The following is a 27,484-nucleotide window of genomic DNA, read 5'->3' as shown; positions in this document are numbered from 1 at the left end:
TTCATACTACGAAATAAAATGTAACTTGTAGTATTTCAACACATAAAAATCTAAATCTAGACGACTATTTTAATTATTCAAAGTTTAGGTAAGCACAGTAGTAGACCAAAATTTTGTATTTTTGTGAGGTACCCTCGTCATAAGATGTTGGTCTACTACTCCGCTTACCAAAACTTTAAATACTCATAACTTATAAACTACTAGTCCAAACTTCGTTTCTATGTGTCAAAATACTCCAAAAAATATTCTTGTCAAAATATGAAATTAAAAATATTTTTTTCCATTCAAAAAAGTAAAAAAATTAAATAAAATAAAAATTATAATGATGAAAATATTCAAAAATATTTTATTTTGACTGGAAATTAAATAGAAAAAATATTTTCTAAAACATCAATAAATTCTGAAATAATAAATATTTTTCGACAAAAAATCACTCAGTACATGCATTTTTTTTATTTAGAAACAAATTATTTGTAAACTTCTTAAACTATAGAATAACGTTCTTAATATGCTACCATAATATTTAATCCTTTAAATTGAATGATAATAATATTTTAGATCAAACTTAACGTGCCCAATTATAATATATAGCTAATTTGAGCGATTAATGTATTTAATTTTGTGTTGATTTTTTTTGGTAACCAACAATAACCGTTAACTTACGCCTAGATTGTACACCTGTAGAAAATACAACGAGTAAGATACTCAAATTTTTTTATAATATTCGTTCCAAATAAAATTAATTGAAATTTGGTTGAAATTAAATTGAAAACAAAACGGTTGACAGTAAACAATATTAACAAATTATATTTAAATTTTATTTATTAAATAACAGTTTTATTTATTTCAATTTATATTATAATTCAGTATCAACATATCATCTAAAAACAATTTGAAAAATAATTGAGAATTCAAATCCAATATATTATACCTTGCACGTTCAACGTATACATCATTTTCCGACTAAAAAAAAATGGAATGGAAATATTTACATCGACCAGACAGAAATTTATACAAATCAATATTGATAAGTCTTTCAGGCCCCATTTAAACTATTCTTAGTGTCTACAACAGACACATCAACGGGTGGTAATTCACTACCATCACTTTGCAATTCACGTAATCTCTTGGCTGTCAAGACTCTGATTTCTCCAATGCTTAACACCAGATCGTAGTTTCTCTCCAAAGTCTGTTTGATTTCGGCACCCATTAAAGAATCCATGCCCAGATCAGCTAGAGTTGCTGACTCATCCATATTCTTCGTGTCCTTTACGCCTAGAATGTTGGCAACAGCGTCGATCAAGCTCACTTGTGTAGCTCCACCGGATCCCCCTTTTCTCTTATCCGCTAAGACCATGGAAGCCAAGACGGGTTCTGGGTGGTGTAAGAACAAATCAAAGGCGGACAGACATGATGCCATACGCTGTGGCAACGTACCACCAACCACTGTCTCATTTCCACCCATAGTTTCCATGATAAGTCCAACATCTCCAATGGCACCCCATTGAATAGCCAACTAATAACAATAAATTAATTATTAATATCAAATTTAATTAGTTCTAATTGGACACAAATTAATATTATATTATTTATATCAATATCGACATACCCCTGGGAGACCAGCTTCTTGTCTAGCTTCACAAATTCTTTCCATGACAGAGTTAGCAAAACCATAATTAGTTTGTCCAGCATTACCACGTCCACAAGATACTGATGAAAATACAACAAAGTGATCGAGTTCGGGACAAGACTTCCTGGTAACTGTGTCTAAGTTTTTGGTACCAGTTACTTTAGGTTTGCTCACAATTTCAAAATCTTGAGGAGTTTGATTTTCTAAGAATGCATCTCTCAATACCTTAAAATAATTAATAACCAATTATAAATTCTCATAACAAACAAAAAAAATGAAAAATATTTTAAAACGAACAGTATAAAATGTTTTAAATGTTATAAAATATATTACTTATTTAGATTTAACATTAAATTAAATACTTCAAATTCGATATTATAATTTACAGTCATTCGTAACTTTTAAACATACATAGAAAAATAATAAAAGTGACTTACAGCGGCCAAGTTGAAGACACCTCCAACTGGTCCCAATTTGTTACTGTCATCAATCAATTGTTGAGCTCCATTAATTGTTGAACAATCAGCCTTAGATACCAATACATTAACACCTGATTCTTTCCAATTCCTAACACAGACATCTTGATAACCAGTGGTAATTCCACTTCTGGCAGTCAACACAAGGTTTTTGGCCCCTCTGACAATCAACCAGTTAGCTAATTCCAACCCAAATCCTCCAAGACCTCCGACGAGGACATATGTTTTGTCTGGGTTCAAATAAGACCGTGGAATAGAATTTACCAGTTTGGTTGCAGGTTTAACAACTGCTGTAGATTCTTCGTCTCTAATTTTCAATACTACTTTTCCAATATGTTTACCAGAACCCATGTATCTGAATGCTTGTTCAACTTGAGATTCAGTAAATACAGTAGCTGGTAGAGGATTAACTGCACCATTCTTAATACCTTCGTTCAGCAATCTTACTACTTCTTTCTTTTCCTCGCTTGTAGAATTAAGATCAAACAATGAGTCCAATAGAATACCGTGGAATGTAGTATTTTTCAAGAAAACGGACATTCCCAGTGGGCTGTTGTTTGACAAATCAAGTTTACCGATTTCCAAGAAACGACCATCTTTAGCTAAACAACGAACAGATGCTTGGAGTTTGTCATCAGCTAACGAGTTTAAGACCAAATCTACACCACGTCCTTTAGTCTCTCTCAAAATATGTCGTTCAAAACTGGTGTTCCGAGAATTGGATATATTTTTATCAGTTAACTAGTTTGTCAAAAAAAAAAAAAAATCATAGTTATTTAATCATAAAAATTGAAATATTAAAAAAGTACCTTGGGGAATGTCTTTTTTAAAAATTCTCTTTTTTCTTTACTTCCAACAGTGGTGTAAACGGTTACACCCATATGCAGAGCAATAGCAATAGCTGCTTGACCGACACCTCCAGTACCAGCGTGAACTAACAATGAGTTGCCTGGCTTCATTCGTCCTCTCACACAGAGTGCATAATAGGCCTAAATTAAATAACAAACCAAATTTATTTTAATAAAATTAAATGAGAAAAAAATTCTTACAGTTCCGTAAACAACAGGTACAGTTGATGCTTCTTCTAATGTCCATTTACTAGGTACTTCCCACAAGAAGTTTGGATCTGCGAGAACACTGGTAGCTAATCCTTTAGCAGCAAGCATACCCATTACCCTTTTACCTTTGGAGTTACGGCCAGAGAATTCAAGTCCAAGTATACAGTCCTAAAATTAAAGTCAAATCAATTTTATGATTTTAAGAACAATATAATCATAATATAATAATAAGTTTAAAAAGCATACTTGTCCAGCTAAATCACCAGGCAATGCATCAGGAGGAAGTTTTCCAGATGCTAACATGATATCACGGAAGTTAAGTGGTGCGTAGTAAACAGTACATAATTCAGTATTTGGGTTGTATTCAGGTCTAAAATAATATAGTTGTTAGTAAATAAACTTTTCTCTTCAAGATTCTTAAACAATAAATACTCACTTGTAATTCACCAAAGGACCTTCGATCCATTTCAAACTACTCAAATCTCCTCTAGTCAATGCGTTAATATAGGCATGCTCGACATGTAACGAAGGCTTATCATGTTGGTTTTCTAATTCCAAATGTCTCATTGAACCCCATACCCCATTAGGTTTCAATACATTGCTTAGTAAATCTTTTTTCAGCTGTGCAGCATAGAAAGGAGCTGTTAAAGAGAACTTCGGTGCAGTTGGGTCTTGAATGAATACAGATCTGACACTGTTACCACCGGGTTCTTGTTTGACACAATTCACTAAACCTATAATTCCGTTAGTGTCTTCTCCTTGAGTGAATAACACTATTTTCTTGCTTGGGTCAGCTTCAGCAATTTTTAGAGCAGATTTTAATGTCTCAACCCATTCATACGATTTTTCAGAAACTTGAATTACTTCAGAAACTGAATGATTTTTAATTAGCTAAATTAGAAAATAATACTATAAAAAATAACATATACTATACAATGCAAAATAGATGTATAATTAATTAGAATAATTAAGATATTCTGTGGTCATTTAATATTATTTTAATGATTTACAATTAAAGTGTACCTTTCTCAACAAATAGAATGTTCTATCATCAGCAGATAACTTGCTTATAAAAATGAGATCACTATTCTCAACAAGGCTTTGAGAAACATTATTGGCTTCGGATAAAAGTATAAATCCGCCGTCCTTAACTGTCTCGGCCAAGTTATTTAGTTTAGTTTTTGATTCTAACACATCAAATGCGACCGCCACATGAGCATTAGATTCAATAGGCCCATTTTCCAATGATTTATTTATCATTTTTACTTCTAACGGTCCCAAAAACGGAACCAAAGCTTGTTGTTGAGTCGTAACTAATGTTGCGTCCAACTGAAAAAAATTTAAAAACATTGTTACTTGAACACTTAAATATTTTATGTTGCAATACTTACAGATATTAAGGGTTCAGATTCCAGAATTTGGACAACATTAGGTATATATATTCCTTCAAATGGTTTATCTGCTCCATATTCAACAACTTTTACTTTAATAGCGCCAGCACTGTTTTCTAAAACGATTTGTAGATAAGCAGAGAGTATGTCAGATATTTTGGTTGGGAGCGAAGAAACCTGTAAAATAAGTATCATATATTAACATTATACAGTATTTATTAATCACCATTCACGAAGCAATAAATATTTTTCAGTATTTTTCCATTATATATGTTTTATAATAATACAATTCAAAATATTATAAACGAAATGAAAATTTACATTTTTAAACGCTAATAACTGCAATCAATTCTACATAATATAAATCTGAATAAATTACTTTATCAGCAGTGTACGGTACAAATGTGTACTTTTCTAATTTAGGAGCTGCTTGCGATTGTTGTCTTCTTGGAGCTAAGCTCAATTTCAATCCACAAAGTTCAATTCCTCCAGATTTTATGACATCGATATCTCTGTACATGTTTATGGGGATTGCTAAAAAAATATTAACGTGATAAAACTCTAAATTCATGCATAAAACGTCAACAAACAATACTTTGGATCACAAACACTTACGGCTACTCTCAGGTAAAGATTCAATTATTTCCGAATGCTTAATAGGATCGACAATAATTTTCTGAATTCTCGTCGGTAAATATAACTCTTTGGTTTTCAAGCCCACAATTGAAAACTGAAGCATTGTATCAATATAGCTAATCCAGTTTCCATTCCATTCCAATTTTCCTTGAACGCCTGATAATATTATTGTAAATTAATTACACATATATAAGTAGGTTTTCATATATAGATAATAAATAGAGTATATTATGTTTTTTAATTAACTGTACAACATAGTGTCTTATCAATTGAAATAATGCATAAAACCTATAGAAACTCATAAATTGTACGTACTTATACTTATTATTTTTAATTAAATAAATAAATATTTATTAATTATACAGTTATTAAGAATATTTAAAAATGTAGTTAGTTAAAAATTATAAATTTGTACGTAATTTATAATTTTAATTACAAAAATTTGAAAATTAGTGTCCTTAAATATAGTAAAATTATAAAAACCTAATAACCTAAGTATACCTAAGTGTAATATAAAATATAATATACATATTGTATTGTAATAAAAGTTATTAATCATAGAAAAAATATGTTTATATAAAACCTAGTACTAATACCTAATTCATTATCATTCAATATATCACCTTTGTTATCACATTCTTTTACTCCTCTAAATGCTCCTTTGTAATCATATCCACGCAAACCCAAATCTTTGTAAATGTCCCCTGATTTAAGTGGTAAAGCGTTATCATTGATATCAAGAATAGGTAGTTCGGCATCTAATTGCTCCGAATCCGTATCGTTTAGAATAGAGATGTGACCAGTCACTGCTACAGAATCTCCTTCACAAATTTCAAAATTGCCAGTTCCTTCGAAAATGCTGATTGAGAAGCTTACGTTTCCTGCGAAATAAGATATATTAATAACACGTAGTAATACTTTAACTATTCCATAGATTATGCACTTATAAATCGCATATTTTTACGCAAATAATTAAAATTATATTAATTGTATAATTAAATATACACTATTTATAAATATTAAATATATCAATTATTAGTTTTCTTAAACTTTTTTTACACAAAGTATAATTACCGGTTTTGGGCATGATGGTTGCACGCAAAAACTGTACATTTTCAATAGTAACTGGGAATTCTTCGATGTTTTTATCGTGAAGTTTAGCGAACGTCTCCCACACAAGAGTCTATTTGTTTTACAATACACTTTGTAAATAACACAAAAACATTAAAATTTAATTAAATTTTTTCTTACTAAATATCCTGTTGCAGGGAATAACACTCTTCCGTCAATTGCATGCCCAGACAAAAACTGGTATTCTTCCACACTTAAATCAACTTTAATTACGCACTCACCAGATCCAGCATCCTGTGATCAGTCATAATATATGTAAAAAAATATTGTTAATCAACAATAGTCAACAATCAATACTAATATATATATATATATATAGAGAGAGAGAGAGAGAGAGAGAGAGATTATACAGAATGAAGAAACATAAGAATAATGTATGTATAGGTAAGTAATTTAGTTTATTTCATAGAATTTACCTTTTGTACAAAATCAGCAACAGTCCATTGAGTAGAGTGATCCCATTCGACCAACGATTGAATCATTGGTGTACCACGCCCGACAGGATACGACACAGCTGGGTACAAGTTTTTGATTTGGGGCTGAAGTCCAGCATTGTATAATCTAAAATTAGCAAAATTTAAGTATATTACTTTACCTACTATTCGATCTATTCAAATAGAAAAATCCAAACCCACTTTCCAATGGCTGATAATAAAACTGAAATATTCCCTTGAGGGTTTGTAGAACGCTTAGTTAGACCGATGCACAAACATTCTGGCCCCAGAGATCTTTTTAAAATAGCTTGAAGTAATGCATGTGGCGCAATTTCAATAACAACTGCGTCTTTTGGCACATGAAGTATAGCTTCCTAAATAGCAGCGATATTAAAATTATTTTGGGATACCATACAATAGATAATAACAACGCAATGATCTTACATGGAACAAAACCGGTGACAGTAAATTGTTTACGTGGTATGCAGTAGAACTTGTTTTGGCTAGCGGAGTGTTCCATAATTCTTCAGGTATAGATGAACTGATCCATTTAGAAGAACGAGGTTTTGGGTTTTGTAAAATCTGATATGGATTGTTTAAAAAAAAAAAAAAAACATAAAAATGTGAAATATGTTAACATTATAATTTTTTCTACGTGTTTACGGTCATAAAATATATTGTTAAATTTCTTATTGATTTTGAACAATAATAAACGCCTTTTGAATGATCCACTTATTATCATACCACATTAATCTTTTTTAAATGGATTTATAAACTTAAAAATGTATTTAAAAAAATAATAAATATAACAATTTATTTCTATATAATATTATACATGATAATTAATATTTATATTTATTACTATAATAGATGCTTTATAATTTTAAATCAATCCTTCATTTATAAAGATTATTTTTATAATATTATATTACAGATTATGATGCAACAACAAACTACTATAATTAATTATTTATATCACCTTGATTTCTAAGTACAAAACTTAAACAGAACTACAAAAGACATTCTATCAATTAATAATTTCAATTTAACTCCTAAATCCATTTATAAATGATAATAAGTACGTAGGTACCATAAATTTTATCGGGAAATAAAAAATAATGTTCAAAAATATGAATAAAATATGAATAAAATAAACCGACGATTTGAATTAAATATCAACTTAATACTACTGAAAATAAAATAAAAATTACTGAATTTTTTTCTAAGCTATATAAATAATAATTTACTACATTAGATATTTTTTAACTTTAAGAATAAAATAAAATTAAAATATAAAATGCAAAGATATACATTTTTAGTTTGTAAAGATAATGTAGAACAAACTTACTTTTTCCAAACTCTTACGAAGCATTGGTTCTGCATCAGCAATATATTTAGAATGAAAAGCGAATCCAGAACTATTAACTTCTTTGGCAAAAATTCCTTCAGCTTTGCAAGTTTTGACAAATTCACTAACGCTCTTAGGAGGACCGGATATTGTTACACTGTCTTCACTATTATGACAGGCGGCTACCAAATCAGCTGGCAGTCTTTTTTTAGTTTCTTCCCAAGACAAGCCTAAATTCACAAATGCCCATTATTGGTATAAAAATAAAATGATTTGAAAAAATAACAATAAATTCAAGTATAATTATTTAGTAATTTACCGACAGCAGCCATTGACCCTTGAATTAGTTTAGTTTCCAAAATACAGCGAGCCCTCAACGCTGAGATCAAAATAGTCTGTTCAATGGTAAACGTTCCATCGGCATAAGCACAAGTAAGTTCGCCAACTGAGTGGCCGATAAAACCATTTGGTTCAATTCCAATTGATTTTAATAAATCAATCAATGCCACCTAAACGAATCAGATATAAATTTAGAATTAACCCATCAATCAATATTAGAATAAATACCAAAATATTACTTGCATGGATGTTATCGATACAGCCGAGTTGAGGACATTGTCAAATGTTTTTTCATCTTTGGAGTTCAGAATGCTCAACAAATCAATACCTTCGGCTTGAAGAACAGAAGCTGCTCTGTTTATGGCTTTGGCAAAAGGTTCCAATTGAAGGAGTCCTTCGACCATACCAGCCCATTGACTCCCCATTCCGGAAAAAATGAACCACACTGGTCTTTTATTTGATTTTACTTCCTTAAACCATTAAAAATAATTATTAATTCGATATCAACAGATTGAATACTATGATGTATTAAACTCTATTAATAATTAATAAATAATAATAAAATATAAAATAATTAATTTGATTAAACCGATAGTAAAGATAAAAGTCTTTAAAAATTAAAGAACCCTAAAGTTTAAACTAATTCACGTTAAAAAATTGATAAGACTTGAGTAATTTAAATGATCTAACTTTTATTAAAATAAAATAACTTACAGTAACTTCAGAGATCGATTTTCCTAGAATTGAATATCCTCTATAACCATGTCCGTTAATGTTGTTAGCATGGATATCGTGTAACAAAGAAACAAAATCATCGTCTAATGGCGTTTCAGCGATCTACCAACAAAAACGATGTGTTCAATTGATAACTAATAAATACTAATAAATTATGAAGTCTAGAAAGAAATGCACATTTTTCAACATGTTGTTAACTGCTTCTTCCGTTCTTCCAGACACAGCAATCAAACGCGGTATATGGGTAACAATTTTATTGGTTTTTATTTTGGGATTAGATTTCAACAACACATGAGCGTTTGCGCCACCAAAACCAAAAGAGTTGATAGCCACATAACCACCATTGAAGTCCCAGTTTTTGTTCACGACCTGCGAACATGTGTAATTTTTTATGAGAAATAATTTTTTGAAAACTATTATAATTAATTATGTGAATTGTAAATTACCTGTAATCTTCCGTCCAACAAAGCCAGGATGTCAGGGTTTGGGTTGGCAAAATGAAGATTTGCAGGAATTTTACCACTTTCCATAGAAATGACAATTTTGGCCAACGAACAAAGACCGGAAGCGGGTTCGGAGTGACCCATGTTCGATTTGACGGAACCGATTAACAGTGGCGAAGTACGGTCTTTAGTGAAAAATTCTGCGATAGAATTGACCTCTTGTGGATCACCAACCTAAATCGGCATATCATAAAATAAAATAAATGTCTGTATGCACCTCAAAATTAAACCATCATACTTTTGTCCCCGTTCCGTGAGCTTCTACGTAAGACACCTCGGCTGGATCTACACCGCATTTGGCATACACTTCTCGGATGAGTTTATTTTGCATGGCACCACTCGGAAATGTGATCCCCTGGTCTTTGAACCCGTCGTTATTAGTCAATGCTTCCACTACCGTGGCATAACTTCGTTTGGCTACACTGGCCTTCTGCAAAAATACTGTTACTACAGCTTCGCTCCGCACGTATCCGTTTCCTGTAACAACTATCAAGTATAAGTGCACGATCGAAGATGACGTTTTTTTGAGAAATTTAACTACTCCCGTTGACGCATAATGCGCCTCAAATCATTCAAAAATATTTCCTATTTATACGTTTGATGAACATAATGATTAAGGCTTTTATAAAACAGAATATTGGTCTAATTTGATATTATATCGGAATCGGAAGTTTATATCTTTGGCCCGAACCGTCTCATTCCCAAATCAAAACATTGTATTTCATTAAAATTATGCAAGAAAAATCACAAGAAAAAAATTTAACACATTTTTACATATTAATTAATATATTTATGACATTATTAGGGGAGGAGGTTGATTATGCATATTTGTTAACTCATTTATAAATAATTTAGCTCTCCCCCTCCCCCAGAAAAAAAATGATAAAATCCCATCTTAATGTTTCAGGTACTTACGTATTTAAGTAGGTGAGAGAATACCATCAACAATTTTTTTAAACATTTAGAGACGAAAGAATTTATTATATTTTACAATATTACAACCGTTGTTTTTCGTTTTATTTGTCAATCAAGAGACATGAACATTATTATCATATCACATTTTTTTTATAAATATCAAAAATATTTTATTTACGAATATAAAATGTATTTAATTTAATTATTTATTCATTTTTCTGTCATTATCGTGTTTGACAAAATATTGATAAAAGTCAATAAAAAATTATTTTACAATTTAATGTGCCATAAAGTTGAGAATGCCACATAAAAAAATATTGGATTATAATGTCATTAATATCTACTTAGAACTAAAACAATGATCAATAAATAACAAAATACAACTATAGGATTAATATAGCTAAGTAGTAATTAGTAACACAGTCGTAAATTAGATTAAAATAATTAAATATATATAATTTTAATATCCAAGTGATACAACTCGAAACGGCTGTTTTCGGCAGCAGTTTTCTACCGTGTTAAAAGTACACTACACCCACATAATTATTTTATCTCCGTCTTACAAATAAATAACATAGGCACATAGTCAATTTACGTTCAATAGAATCGGTTTAGTGTTATTGGCTTTAATATTATCAAAGCTAAAGGTATTAATAACATTTTTTTTAGTAAGATTTGAGAATGTAAAATGCTACAAATTAGAAATGCTAATAAATTAAAACTAATTTTAACTCTGATAAAAGGTCAATTCACTATGATAAAGCTAACAAGACAACATCGGTTCTACTGATCTCCTATATTTGATTTGTTGTTTATATTTAGAACGGAAAAATCACGTACGCGTGTAATATCCTCTTAACACGGTACAAAACTGCTGCAACAGCTATTTTGTGCTGTATCGCTTAAAAAATACAATTATACATATTTAATTTTATGAATCTAATTATTTATTACTAGTTTACCCGTACTACTTAATTATTAAAAATATTAATCTTATGGCTGCTTTTAAATAGCTATAGCTTGTTTTAGTTATAGTAGATTTTAATATAATATTTTTTTTATATCTATTAAAAAAACAAATTTAAAAAAATTGGAAGTGATAGATGTGGTATCAAATATCAATAAAACTTAACCTATCAAAACTCTAAATCCGTCTTACGCTAATATATGCTTAAGACCAGTGGCGAGGATTTATATACCTAACGCAATATAAAACAGTTAAATATGTATTCGATTATTTCGATATTACTAACCAAATATAACTTGTACAGTGACGTTGAGAAAAACGTACCAATGCATAATAATTATGAATCCTGACCGCGGTCAGTTCTCGTGCCGATAATAAAAATAAAAATAAAACAAAAACGTGTACCGGACGCGTCAAAAGCTCGGCACATCCCTTTCGACGACAACATGCTCAACTTGTGAAACTGCAACGAGTTGGTGGGCTTGAGCAACAGGTTGACGCCGCCCACCACAGCCGCCTCGCACTGTCCGCTCCGGATGGCGTGCAACGCTTGCGACAGGGCGAACAGACTGCCCGAACAGGCCGTGTCCACCGCGTAACTGGGCCCGTTGAAATCGAACGTGTACGACACCCGATTGGGAAACATCGCTCGACTGCATCCGGTCAGCCCGTAACCGTTCACGCGCTCCTGCACTCGGCTCCAGTAGTCGTCCGTCTCACTTTGGAATGTGCCCACGTACACTCCGGTCTTCGATCCGCGGATTTCGTCGGGGTTCACGCCTGCGGAAGTTTCGAAAGTGTTATAATATTTTTATCACGTTCACGCCGTCCTCGGTTTGTAAACCGATTTACACGCGGTCGTCTTGAAAGCGGTTAACGTGCGTTTTACTGCACAAAACGGCTCTGAAACATGACGATTTTCAGTAAATTTGGCAACAAACATTAAAAACGCCCACGAACCGAGCACTTCGCGTCATTGCGTCCACGTGCACGTGAACGTTATCAATTCGAGACTAATGTGGTAAAAAAACTTTAAAATATTATTCAATATCAACTCCGAAAACATTGAAATATTTACGAATTACGAATTTAAAATGCAATTAAATATGATTTGTAATGTTTCATTTGTTCATAATAATCAATATTTTTCAATTGCATAAAAAATATGTTATTTGTACATATTTTTTTCAAATTGTATGTTTCTAAAAATTAACAAATGTTTGCAATATCCTGATGTAGAAAAAAACATACAAAATCGTAGACAACATAAAAAATATTTAAATTTGAAAACCGTGATATCACAAAATGATATTGTAATATAATTATTTACGAATAATACGAAAGTTTTCGAAAACAAACAATCTTTGATTTATATAATATAATATTAGGTAACACGGTTACACGCAAAAAATCTATCACTTCTGCAGTTTGTATTTCGTCGTCAAAATGTTTCCAATCCGTTTTTTATTTTTATTGCAATTTTTGGCCTTTTTTTTACTATTTTCTTGTGTAAGCAATCAATAGCATTTTATATCATGCAGGAGAGTATAAATGTAATACATATTATGATTTGTATAGCTTACCGGCGTCCACGATACATTCGTAAGTTGATTCTAAAAGCAATCTTAACTGCGGGTCCATGACTTCGGCCTGTTTAGCATGTACACCAAAAAAATTGGCATCGAAATATTCCAATCCCTTGAGTTTTCCAGTCCTCGAGGGAAGACCGTAAAGACCTTAAATAAATTCAATACAAAATATCAATAATTATAAAAACAATGGGCAATGATAAAATCAAAAGATAGGTCAGTCTGAATAGTTGATGTTCGTTAACCCGTATTTAATCGTCGTTTTCTATACCGATCGGCGACCGTAGAATTTAACAGTTATTGCGCATAGAAAAAGCCATAAATAATAATATTAATATTATTTTATCAACGTTTACCAAGTCTGGGTTATGGACGTGATCGTGCAATATTCACTATTATCTCGAATAGAAAGAAATAAAAACGAAATGCTTTTACTCTAATGTCTGATTTCTGTTGTATATGCACTGACATGGTTTTATATCAAATCCAATAGATAATATGTATCTTGTCGTGGGTTATTGTAAATCGTGTATTTGTCAAAGTTAAAAATAATTATTTGAAAATAAATTTTAAATATTTATCGAATAAATAAAAAAATTGAATTTATAACATCTATAGTATCATCATCGTTACACGATTACACTTTATTCGTTACATTAATTGTTCGTAACATCCGGTATTTGTAATTTATGACTACTATACCTATTACGTTTTGTGATTTTGCATTACAAATTACACAATCATTTTTGTTTTAAACCCAAAAATAATTATGAAAAAAAAACTCGGTCTGCTGTATGTTAGGTGTGGAGAGTAGTCAGTAGATCACTGTAATGGATCTGTTAAATTTTAATGCAATGATAGGTATATCATTGTATACGAAAAACGATTCTGAACGAAAATGATTTGCCAGTCTAAGATATAATATATTACGTATATTTAAATTACAATATATTTTTCAAGTAAGATTTAGGACGGATTATATACTTCCATACGGAAAGGTTAATCAATGTTTTTCAAAAACATTGCATGTATTTTTGAACAAAATATCTTAAATCGTTTTAGAATATTATATCGTTATTTTACACGATTTCGTAAAAATTTAAATTTTATACGCTCATAAATTGACACTGGAGTTTTTTACAGTTATTTGAAGAGATTGTATATTGATTTGTGAGAATGGTGACTAACGATTTTTGATTTTTTTTTTTTTTTTAATGATAAGTACAACTTATAATAAACCTTGTATTAAATTTGAAAGATTTTATGGAATACCAAAATTTTTATAGGCATTAAAAAAAAAAAAATTAGAGAAATCGAAAATTTTAATTGTCTTTAAATAGCTTAAAAAAGTCAATATATTTTTAAAATTCAATCATAAATAAATAAAGCTTTGGTGAAAATTTCAAGTATTTACAATGATTCGTTTTTGTTACAAAAAAAAAAAAATGGATTTTGTTAAAAACTAGTGGAAATTTTTTACTTTTTACTTTGACTTACACTATTACCACTCCAAAATGTGATGACAGACACACATCACATCATTGTAAAATCAATCCAATCATCACTCCGTTCAGACTCTAAAATGTGTGAATAGATTTATTACTGTAAATTACTTACCAGTAGGCCAACGACGATCATCGTCTGTGACCATATCTACACCGGCGAACAGGTTTTCTCTGAATTCAGCGATTGAATTGGACTCTGGAAAACGTCCAGATATTCCACTGATGACCACTTCGTCATTTCCGGAGTGCGGAAAATCACCGTTTACAGTCCCATTTCCAGCTTGTAATTGACTAGCCTGTGAGAACCTCGCTGGCATAATAGCTACCTTTTGCTATAAAAATGTAACGAAAAACAGATAAATATTAATCATTTGTGATGCGAACAATCTAAAACATATCGTTATAAAATATAATGTCAAGTAAATTATTCTCTGACGTATAGGCAAACTCGTAAGGAGAAGGAAGTGTTGCGGATAAACGATATACACGTCATACAACGTGAGAATAGATTATGTATATTATATTAATATATTATTCATTCCGTTCATGGAAGTTGATGTACCCGCGTCAGTATATGTATATATATTTATTATACAAAGACAAATCGACGATATAACTTATATGATGTTTATTCAAAAGTACAATATATAGTAATTAATTAATACAACACGTTTAGTAGGACAAACGTGTAGTTAGGTTAAGTTCTTGAGTTCGCCGCCTCTCCTTCTAAAAATGCACTTTAACGTAGCGATAGGAGAACACGACCGGCTATTCAGTTATAGTCAAGTGTTTCCCAATCGTTTTACCACCCCTTTTTTAGTTTTTAATTGGTCACGGACCGTCTCGATTAAAAAATCACACGAAACAAATTTCCTTAAAAATGTGTACATCTATTACTTGACGACTTGACGTTACGTTTTGTCATTTTATTATTATTATTATTATTATTATTGTATTATGTATAGTATACATTGTATACTAAATACTAAACTAAATATTATTTACTTATTCTACTTAATGGTCTTAATGCGATTTTTGTGCTTGAGTTTCTTTTCCGCGGACCACCGGTTGGGAAACACTGAGTTATACCTATATATAGTAATAAGCCAACGGTAGCGCCAAGAGCCAAATTAAAGGGGGGGATTGCTCCCCCGCCCATCGTAAACTTACCTCTTTCGGCCATTGGACTTTATTATAACCGGCCAAATCGAATGAAATGATTGATTTTATCATTTTTCATACGTTATGCGTATAGCCCATAGATATATCAACGCATTTAATATGTCTACGGTATAACCATAGAACAACGAAAAAAGGCCTTGGGTATGTAAAAGCTATGTATATATACATATAATACACGTAATATTCCGTTATCGTCTATAATAGTAAAACCGGTGTTTGCGAGCAGCACGGCAATTGTGAATTTTTATCTCTACGCAATTTTATTTTTTTGTACTTATTATTTATTTATTTATTTATTATGAAACGGGACGGGCCCGATAAAAATTTAAAATATATTAATCTTAAAACAATAGTATACCTATACACATAACAGAATAAAATACGAAAACATCGATATAGTGATGACGTTTCATAAACGGCGACTAATTATTAATTATTATTAGTCCTTCAACGGGAACAATACAGATACTCGTACGCTTTTCTCGTCATTCATAAAATACGACTGTTACGATGTCTATATATTATAAATATTCATTATCCACTGCGTGTATACCTATATACGTGTTTTTATTTTTATCAATTTGTCAACTGTGTATCCGTGAACTGAAACCATTGTCACAGCCGCTGACCGAGTACTCGACGTTCTCATTAATAAATCTACATATTTTACGCGAATTTTTTAATGAACTATATTAGCTGTGTCGCTTAAATCACTCGCTCGCTCCTCCGTAGATAACGGAACTGCATGCATTTGCATATTATATTCACACTGCGCAGAGTGTATGCAAGAGTATGATGGGTATATTAAATGTGGACGTTTCCAACCAAACTGCTTTCCTAATTGTATTTGCACATATTTTTTTTTATTATAAATCATATTATCTATTATTTGCATATTTTATACATTTTTAATCAATTAATTAACTTTTTATTTTTTTCCTCTATGCTCTTTGCAATAACAAAAAAATGAATATTATGTTGATTACCGAATAGTGAGTACTATAATATTATATATTTATAAAAATACAAATGTGATTTCTTTAAGTTTATATATTTACTTTATCAGCTGCGTAGATAACTTGACAATACAAACATACTAAAAAATAAATACTGTGCAGCTTAGAGGTTAGGTTAGGTTAAATAAAAAATTAATGTTTATTAATTAATATTGTTTTAATTTGATACTATTTTTCAATGTAATTTTTAAAAGTTTTTATGCGTATAATAGTAGCATATTTTGTCATTTTCATCATATTTTACATCTTTTAGTGAAAATAATTCCTGCCTCTAAGTTATGTGTTTCATTCTAACTATTAAAAAAAAAAATAACTAAACGATGACTTAAATTTTAAAATCAATGATTTGTATACGAAAAATGAGCTGTCTATCACGTATCAGCCTATATCAGTGATATCACTATAAGTATATAATCCACGTTGTTTTTTGGCATTAATTCTATTAGGCAATGGCGGCGCCGACTGACGATTGTCCTCACTAAAAATTCCTGGCCACTAAAATTTTATGAAAATTGCAATTTTTAAAATGTACATCAAAACCTAGTAATTATTAAATATTCATCATTGTCTCTTATTAGTATGTGTACGAGGAGAAAATATAAAAGCATAATACGGAAACACGATAAAAAATATCTTCAATGATCTATGTAGTTACCGTGTCATCGTAACAACGTCTGGTGGAAATATCTACGGTATAATTTATTTTTAAATTCTATCCAAATAGACAATATTTTATGTAGAAATATTACATTATTTATAAGCCATATTAATCAAAAATCAAGTGATTTTAATTTTAACATAAATGTTTTTATCAAATACTCTTTAGTGTTAATTAATATTTTCATAAATAATTAAAAAATACTTTAATAATATGAGATCTATAAAATAATAAATGATTTTGATGACGAGATGAACAAAAAATTATTATCAACAGGTAAGTAAAATATAATATTTTGTATATCTTCTTACGTAAGTTATTACCATCTAAAAGGGTTTGTAATCACTTGTTATTTTACATTAATTGTGCTAAGAAATGTGGTGTTTACATTTTAATCTAATATTTATATATTCCAAATTAATAAAATGCTATTACATAATTATTATATTATAATTAAATATTAACATTACATTGCATTATATTATCATATATCACAAATATCAGCATAGTCCAAAGTATTGAAAAATTAGAATATATTTTACAAAGCTTATGATCGTTTTGGAAAATGAAACATTTATTAGTTTAATATGTGTATATTGTATAGGTAATTATCAAATTATGAGTTTTAATTTTTTTTTTATTTAATTATACCCATAAATTTTAATGCTATTAAATTAGTTAGCTTAAATCAATTTTCTGTTTAGAAACCTAAATTAACATTTTTATTTTATAATTAAATTAACAATTTTAAAAATGGACAGTTTATAAAACTTCACTAAATAAATAACGTACCTATTAAAAGATTTCCGTATAGGAGTGGGGAAGCAGGGAAAAAATTGGACTGGACTTTGAACACCAAAACCCCCTTATCTCTGCATCCAATCAATTTTTCTAATAAATTCTAAATATTATACAATATGATTTTATTAGTATTATACATTATACTTAATATCGACCTTTATTTGACATCTGTATGTAATTTGGTTAAATTTATTATAAATTTACATAAATATATTTAACGAAACTTATTATATTATACCTATTATACCTATTTTAATTATATTCCGCAATGATTTTTCGTTGTAGTTAACCTTTTGACCATACATTTGAGGCTGTTTGAGAATTTGTCCAATAAAATGACGTAAGAACTACATTTCGGTTAAGTCAAATAATGAAATATGCGGTCGAATGTGTGGATTTTTTATATTTATTTTAAGTTGGTATATCGTTGAATAATAAGAGTAAATAAGAATCTACGTACGAACGTCTTTCATATCATTTCCAAACAGAATTTATCAAAAAATAGAATACCTACACGATTAGCGATTTTAAAGAATAGATCAGCACCTGATGATAAAAAAAACGTACCTAGTCTGTTAAATCAATTGATATTACGCATTAATAATAACGAGAAACTCTACAGTCGTTAAAAAACGCTTAAATTTTAAATTAATAAAGAAAAACAATAATGGTATATAATTCAACATGTCTAATTCAAAACATTTTTCTTCCAAAAGCATAGAATATAATAATAATATGCAAATAGAGTTGGTTGATTTAAGTCAATTATTTGGTACACCTCAGATGGCAAAAACTCAAAATTATTCAATAAAATTTACAAACTGTATTATATTGAATACATATTATATCTAATATTTTGAGTGAGTCTTAGTAATTAATAAGAAACTTTTATACATATTAGTATGTACAATATAAATTTGTTCAAAATCAATAAAACATCTAATGTATATAACAGTTTTTTTAATTCATGATATGCATTAATCATCGTCATATGACTAAATTTTAATCTGATCTATATTTTATCTATTACCAAACAGAACAATATCTGAAAAAATAATTTGAACAAGATTTCAAAGATATATCATAGGTACGCTGGTACGTATAGTGTCATTATTAAATTGAAAATTACTGGTAGACGATTTCGATCGGACCTCTGTAACGCGCGGTTGAGATTCTGCAAAATAGCCATAAGTTAAGTTATTCTATTCTAAAAAAAAATAATACAACGATATTGTCTCTATCATCTGCTAGCACGGAACTATAGAAAAAAAGTTCTTTCGGAAAATTGACATTAATATACATATATTAATACCTATATCTTAATGTATTTCTCACTAATATACATAAATGGTTATAATTTTTTTTTTTTTAATGACATTATGCACTTTTAATTTTATATTCCAATACAAAACATTTACATATAATAATAATGCATATTACACATTATATAACTATTAATTATAGTATTATAAACCATGTCAATGAATAATGATAGATCGAACATTGGCACATTGATAAATAATGAAATCATTGCCGTTAAGTCATTAAGTGAAAATGAAAATTTCTGTCTATGTTTAAAAATAAAAATTATTAATTTACAGACTCTTGCATAATTATGGACTATGATACAATTAACATAAACACCAATCAATATTTTTGATAACACTTAAAAAATGTAATAGATACTATTAAAAATATAGTAATTATACGTTATAATGATTATCATGTCATTTGTGTGTAATCATTTAGAACTTTTGGCCACTTTCTTAAAATTTCAAAATTCTAAAAAGCTTTAAACGATAGCAATAATTCGACCTTACTGATATGTAGAAGACTTTTAAGTGTAAAATAATTACGATGTACATTGTACAGTATTAATTTAACGGAGATGTGTTCGTCGATAAATAAAAACATATATTATTTTAATTATTATTATTATATTAGCAATGGAAAATGTTACTTTTTTTAATATTATTATTATTATTATTATTTAACTATAATATTAGCTATACAAGCTGATAACATTATAATGATAAATTAAGGTTAAATCGTATTCGGATAGGTTAAATAATCAATAATTGTCAGTATTTACAAAACTTTATCTTGTAACATTGATCTTTTAACACACACTGATTTAATGTGCGAACATCACTTTACACATATACTTATACAGCCTCAGGTAAATTGCCTTATGAATTTTTTTCCTAAGAATGGTTATTATTATTTTACATTAAAATTTCCGGTGTTAAATAGTAAACATCGCGAGATGTTATTTACCCGTGTTAAGCAATTTAGGGGGAGGAGTAACTTGAAAGACCGTAGCACCCACAAATTTAAAATCAGAGCAATCGTAATTGTTTCATTTGTAGTTAACTAATTCTTTTTCATATTGATAAATAGTAGTATATAATATAGTATAAGTGCAGTACAGAGCCATTTTTTCTGTGATTATTGAATGAAGAGCGAGGCAAAGAGAGACCAAGTTACGCATCATGAAATCCGTGTTCGTGACACGATGTATTACTCCTAAGGGTAGGTACAAATCAGATAATAATACAATTCATTTTTCTATGCGGCACACATGTTCAATATCAGCTCCAAAACGCACTGTTTTCCCAATTACCATGCACAGCGTTATAGGAACATTATAAATACCGAACTCGAACAAAAAAATATACAAGACAACCAGCTCAATCAGCGGCAACCAACTTGACAATTACCAAGATCACGCTTAAGAAGTGTACAGCGATAACGTCGATATTTTTGACACATCCCAAACAACGGACAATCGTTCGTCACAAGATAACAAATAATACACGAATCAAATTTTTGTCCTTTCGCGTATTTTATATTAAATATTTATTTAATTAGTATACATATATATACTAGTACTAATAGTGTCGGTCCTTTGATTATTATATAAAATCGACTAATGAGCATAGTTATTAGATAAAAAAAAAAAATAAGATATGCACGAGTGGTAAACGACCGACGTGGGTTGATCTCGATCACGTGAAAACAGATCGCAGTCAATCTAGAACCCGGCGGTGTGTCTGGACGAATCCAAAAAGCTGCGATCGACGCGTGAAAACTGAAAAAACATAACTTGCAGTAGCCACTTGCCAATAATATTATAGTTGCTGCTGACGGAAAAAGTTGCCGAGTTCAATTTTTTCGAGAACATGACAATTTCTAGAATTGACTAGAAAAAAATGTTCACAAAAACTATGTATTATACCAACACTCTCGAAAGCTATAGTCGTCTTTGCTCGGACAAATGGCTTCAACCCCATCCCCCCCCCCACAAGTCCGACTCTCTTGGATCAATGATTTTTCGAATAAAACGTAACAAACCCCCGAATTCGCAAATTCGTAAATAATATATTCGTGATTCGACCACGTTCGAGTACGTTGAATATACATATATATATATATACGTATAGCGTCACATCGAACGGGTGTTATATTATTATACGAAATTATGTATAAATATATATCTATATATATATTACGACTACGGACTTACTTGGTACTGCGGTGATATAAATTATTATTTTTGAGTTTATTTTCGTCGGTCGGGACGGACCGGAGACTCCGCGGTGCAGATTTCGACGACGACGACGATGGTACGGACGGCGCCGGTTTATTATAATATTATAATCCAAAGATCCCGGAGACGCGGACGTGTTGCGGTACACTCTAATATTGATCGCTGTGGACCGCTGTAGATCACTGACGGAAGTGTGCGGACAAACACCGCTGTAAGTCGTGCGTGCGTGCGTGCGTGCGCATTTACCTGGCTCGATGATGGGTCGAAGTTATTTGTTTTTTGAAAACGATCAAGTTAGCGATTATAGGTCAACGAGATAAATTGTTATAATCTACACCGTGCGCTCGTGTGCGTGTGTATGTGTGTGCGTTTGTGTGCGAGTGTTTGTGTGTTTAGATGAAAATAACACGAAAACAATGTACTAAAATAATGTAATATCATATATTTACTATGCTGTCTTAACAACCCAACTGTACAATAATAATGCGTACGCGCATAGCGTATATATACATGCCTTGTATACACGGCAAGGACAAATCAATGTTAAATGATTACACATCACCGTCGCTTTTATAGATATTATAATATATATATTGTGTGCACAATACCAGGAGCCGTCTCTCGAGTTCGGATCGATAACAATATATATCTTTCCGAGTTCACGGACTTTGTTTTCCTTGCAGCAGGTCGTTAATAATGCTCATATAGTCATATGTTAATTTAAAGTTTGACTCATCGCCGACGGGTTAGCGACAGAAGATTTTACAGCTTCACGTCGGTCGATTTTCAAAATACCGAAAATACAATCGTTTTACGCCGACCATCGCGAATATTAGGTATATAGGCACAATACTCACCATACCCCAACGAGCAGTGTATCATTGGAGAATGCAGAGCGTGCAGTCTGTCGCAGTACGCACGTCAGCGTAGGAAAACCCCAAGAGGATAAAAGTATAGCGTGGATAACGATTATACAGACCTCTTGAATATTAGTTCGCCGAACGTCCACCGCGAGTGATGAAAATGCGATTTGAGCACGAGTTTTTATCTACTTTTACTGATAGGGTCGTTTATGGGGTTTGAGTTGAATTCCCATCACTACGGTATGCAAACGTCGATAAATGTGCTGGAGCGTGGCTGGCGATATGAATCTTAAGCGCAGAGCTCCATTTTTTCGGCCTTAGAAATATGACAAGTTATAGACTTATTATACGATGATTATATCACTTCGTCAATGACGTTAATATAAATTTCTAGTCACGATATTATTATCGTTGTAGTTAAGACAAAAAAAATGTTATACTTACTTATTACGTCCTAGTCCCTTCGTAGCGTCTCTGCACTACAGCATTATCGCCCAAACAATTGTACTGCATATATAGATGGGTAGGTGGGTTGATGGATATTTGAATGCGTTAAGTCAGAGTTAGATAAGATACTCTCACCGCCTCAAAAAAAAATCAGATTGAGTATCCATAAACTGTGTTAAAAATCGTAGTTCAATAGATTATCTTAGCAATATTCAGTTTAGATTCTAATGATAACATCATTTAACTGTACGTTTTTGCATGTTTTATCGATTAATATGGCACAGTGATTCAAATTGTTCAGATATCAAAATGTAACAATATAATAATATGTAACACAATTTATAAGTAACACATTCGGCTCACCTCTTATAAATGAATAAATGACATTTAAATATTTTCAAAATTAAAATGTACAATATAGAATTTTAAAACGACAGATAACTTTAATTTGATTGGATTATATACGTATATGAATAATAAGGTGAAATTTTTGAATTTATTACTCTGACTGAGAAATTAGATCAACAGTTATCACAGACAATCGAACAAAGTTCGCGTGAAACACTTGCTGGAAAAAGTAATTCTGTCTATCAAATGTTTACATGCGTTTGGCTCTATACTTGACTAACTCGAGTTTATTAGAAACACTACTAAACACACTTTTTTTGTTTAAGTAGCTAAGGTAAGTCGACATTAAATATAAAAATCTCTATGGCTCACAAATAATTATTAAAAAAAAATAAACAGATACTGTCTTATAGAAAAACTTCACGGGACATCGTGCAAATAAAGCTATTTTAGCTATTACATTGTGTAGTATTGTAGTCTACACCCCTTCAAATTTCTACCTTTTCAACGCGCGATCTACGATAGTCAATAAGTCAAATAATTGCGGCGTGCGTTAAGATTACTGGCGGTTTTTGAAATATTGCAGTTAGAGTCACTGCCGTAGCATAAAAACAATACAGTAGAATCTCAGTAATCCGGCCGTTCGATAATCCGATACGTCCAACAATCCTATACGTACCAATATGTATTTGTACCTTTATAAAGTTACTATCGTAAACGATAAAACGTTGGATATAACTAAGTAATAACAGATTAAATCCGAATAAACGTATTAGATATTTTATTTTTATTCAGTTACCAAACGTTGAAGTACGATAAGGTTATTCATTTTTTAATAATTAATAAACAATCTTTTAATTTTTCAATAAGTAAAAATGCGTTTTTATGTGAACCCTCATCTGCTGTTTTTGTTAATTCGGCAGTAGTGTGGTCTGATGTCTATCGGATTACCGAAATTCTACTGTAATTGGCTGCAAAAGCGATTTACAGATAATTATGTAATAAGACATAAAAAGGATATCAGTGGGTCTACCTACTTGTCCATAAATATAATGCATAAGTAATATAATGTATGGCATCAAAATTTCAGACTGCTAACACTGAAATATAATCATTAAAAAATAATATATAAATAATATGTGTATTAATTTTATAAATAATTATAAATATGTATGTATGTATGTATAACATTAGATGCGACTGCTGCCCGTAAACACCAGCAGCGATAAGATTAAACTGGTAGGTCAGGTATATTGAATTCATAATTGCATGGTAGGTCACTATGATCCACTGTTAAGTACATAGGTAATACAATAATTATAGTAATAATATAGTTATAATATACGGCTTAACCTACCAGTGCAAGTAAATGTTTATTCACGGCTAACTATACGGTGATAAGTGCAGCATCTTCGAACCCTTTGATCGGAAATAAAATATATACACATATTATAATTTCTTATTTGCATAATTTCTAAACTTAGAAATAGTCGCCGCGATGATAGTTATCGCAGATTACAGCAATAATATAATTATTATTAATACTGTTCAGCCTTTGCCGTTTTCCTATAAAAATACATAATAGGTAATAAATAATAATATACGAGTTTTGAAAATAAAAATATGAAATTTTAGCAGATTAGATATTTAAGTTTTTTTTTATATTTAATATATGTATATAAAAGCTATATTTTAATTATAAATTACTATAATAATAAATAAATAATTGATATCTGGACATGCAAACGGAGAAATAATAAAATAATAATAGGCATTAGCACTAGACTATAATATAATTAGATCTGCTACTATTACTATAGTTAATATTATAAGTTATTACATTTTTAGAGATTCTTACCAAACAACTAATTATTTTGTGTGTATTTAGTGTGTATCAAGAATAAACATCTTGTTATTTTTATAATTCTGAAAATTCTATTTTAGCGGCCCCGCTTTAATTGAAATTTGATTTCTTAGAATTAGGGGCTCGGCACAAACGCGGAGCCAAGTAGAACAAACGGCGCTAACGCGGCGCAATCGAATGAAAAAAAAATAATTGGAAAATCTAATATGGTGAAGCTGGAGAAATGGACCTCCCAGGAGAACAACATTTAAAAGCAGAATACACACGATTCGAGATATTAAAAACGAATATTTCGAAAAATTAGAAACACAAATAATTAACGTAAAAGAAACAGTAAGAACTTTATTAGACACGCCATTATAGAATATAACATACCTACCTAGTGTCCGAAATCATAAAACGATACAATTTTATGTCGAGAAAAAATTATGAGCTAAAACCAATATTCGAACAAAATCAATTATTACTACCGGGTAAAATTATCATCGATATATCTAGAACAACTAGAAAACTTTCAACAAAATGACATGTAAGTAGGACATTATATGCGAATTATACATTAAAGAAAATTAAAGACGGGCAGATTTGAACGTTCGAAAACATAATTATATTATATTATGACATATATTAACGGACTTGAAACAATTGTGTGTAAATAATAACTTGGCCGAGTCCACCGCGAATGAACTAGAGCATAATAACGAAGAACAAGAATAGGATCAAAAGTGTATCAATACTGTGTAGACTGTAGAAAACCATGTCAAACTAGAGAAGAGAAGAAAAAGGCATAATTGACGCTTTTGACAATTTTAATGTAAAATAAGACATTAATATAATACTGTTTTGTTTTTAAATAAATTATTTTCTTTACAAATACACAACTCTAAATATGTTTGTAAATAAAAAATAGCTTATTGGTATAAATACCAAAAATTATATCTAAAATTATGTTTTTTAAATTTGATTAGATTTGATTAATTGTAGGTAAATTTTAACATGTGTATTATTATTATTAAATGCTTAAAGGGTAAAATAATAAATATTAGCAACATGAGAAATCTGTTTTAGTAAAGTATGAATTCAGATTTTATAAAAAATAATAATAATAATTAAAAGACAATTTCAAATACACTTTTACTAAAACAATATTTAGTATAAATTAAAATTATTATATATGTATTCGTAATAAAACATAATATTTTTTACAAAATTACACAATATTATAAATAAGTTAATAAAATACATTCCATTCATTTGATAATATATCAAACGTACATTCAATAATTCAATATGAAGTCTGGCTATAGATGACAAACGGTAATCAATAATATACTGTCCATACACGTATACCTTCAACAATAATTCAACACAATTGTCAATAATATGCTAATAATATCAAATATGAAGTGCCGCCAAGATTCCTTACTATTAATATAAACAAATTAATCAAAATAAAATCTTTTGAAAACCTTTATTTTATGAAATCTTTTATAGTAAATCATATTATATAATCATTGATTATATATATATTATATATATTATAATCAATTGATTATATAATATGATTTACTATAAAAATACAACGACCTTGAAAAGTTATTCGGTATTCCTATTATTATTATTTTATTTATTGTTGTTGTCAAAAATTAAACAATTTTACAGGACAAAAAAAAACTTAATTCTTAATTTATATTTTAATGACATTCAACAAATGAGTAATATTTCTAGTAACGATAATCCCTAGACAGATTTGATGGTTCCTTATCCATTCCCCAAGAATACAATATAATAAGTCTTTTGCAGGCACTATTAAATATACTTATACTATTTTATTACCGATTTCACACCCTCTAATAAAAAATATTAATTCAACTTATCAGTTTTTTGTGTTTTCTTCTGTACCACAACATTATACACAAAATATACAATTTTCTTAGACTACCTAGCATTCTCCTATAAATCTGCCCCGAAATCCGCTTTAACTTACAATACTAACTATCTTCAAAATTATTCATCTGTGACAAGTTATACAGAAAATGACTCAAAATTTCCTAATATTTGAAAATAAAAAGAAATACTGTCAACTAATATTTTCAGT

The 27,484-nt window shown here is 29.9% G+C and overlaps 1 protein-coding gene across 1 annotated transcript; it reads right to left on the bottom strand.

Annotated features, from left to right (window-relative positions):
• Positions 1–780: 780 nt before the first annotated feature.
• On the bottom strand, positions 781–22,105 carry LOC132920792 (fatty acid synthase-like). The gene is made up of 28 exons (XM_060983465.1): positions 21,841–22,105; positions 14,770–14,989; positions 13,147–13,299; positions 11,969–12,343; positions 9,920–10,158; positions 9,625–9,855; positions 9,356–9,547; positions 9,158–9,280; positions 8,683–8,913; positions 8,424–8,613; positions 8,105–8,334; positions 7,201–7,338; positions 6,958–7,130; positions 6,739–6,883; positions 6,443–6,556; positions 6,266–6,374; positions 5,815–6,072; positions 5,171–5,347; positions 4,935–5,089; positions 4,556–4,732; positions 4,188–4,493; positions 3,601–4,055; positions 3,411–3,534; positions 3,156–3,332; positions 2,916–3,095; positions 2,068–2,847; positions 1,610–1,855; positions 781–1,516 (listed from the first exon to the last, which is right to left on the bottom strand). Exons 2-28 carry the CDS (start codon positions 14,972–14,974, stop codon positions 1,037–1,039), a joined length of 6,363 nt encoding a protein of 2,120 aa, XP_060839448.1. The 5' UTR covers positions 14,975–14,989; positions 21,841–22,105; the 3' UTR covers positions 781–1,036.
• Positions 22,106–27,484: the final 5,379 nt, after the last annotated feature.

This window comes from Rhopalosiphum padi, chromosome 2 (genome assembly GCF_020882245.1).
Source record: "Rhopalosiphum padi isolate XX-2018 chromosome 2, ASM2088224v1, whole genome shotgun sequence".
NCBI lineage: Eukaryota > Metazoa > Arthropoda > Insecta > Hemiptera > Aphididae > Rhopalosiphum > Rhopalosiphum padi.
Note: the sequence above shows the minus strand (reverse complement) of the source record. Positions and strands in the feature narration are given on the sequence as shown.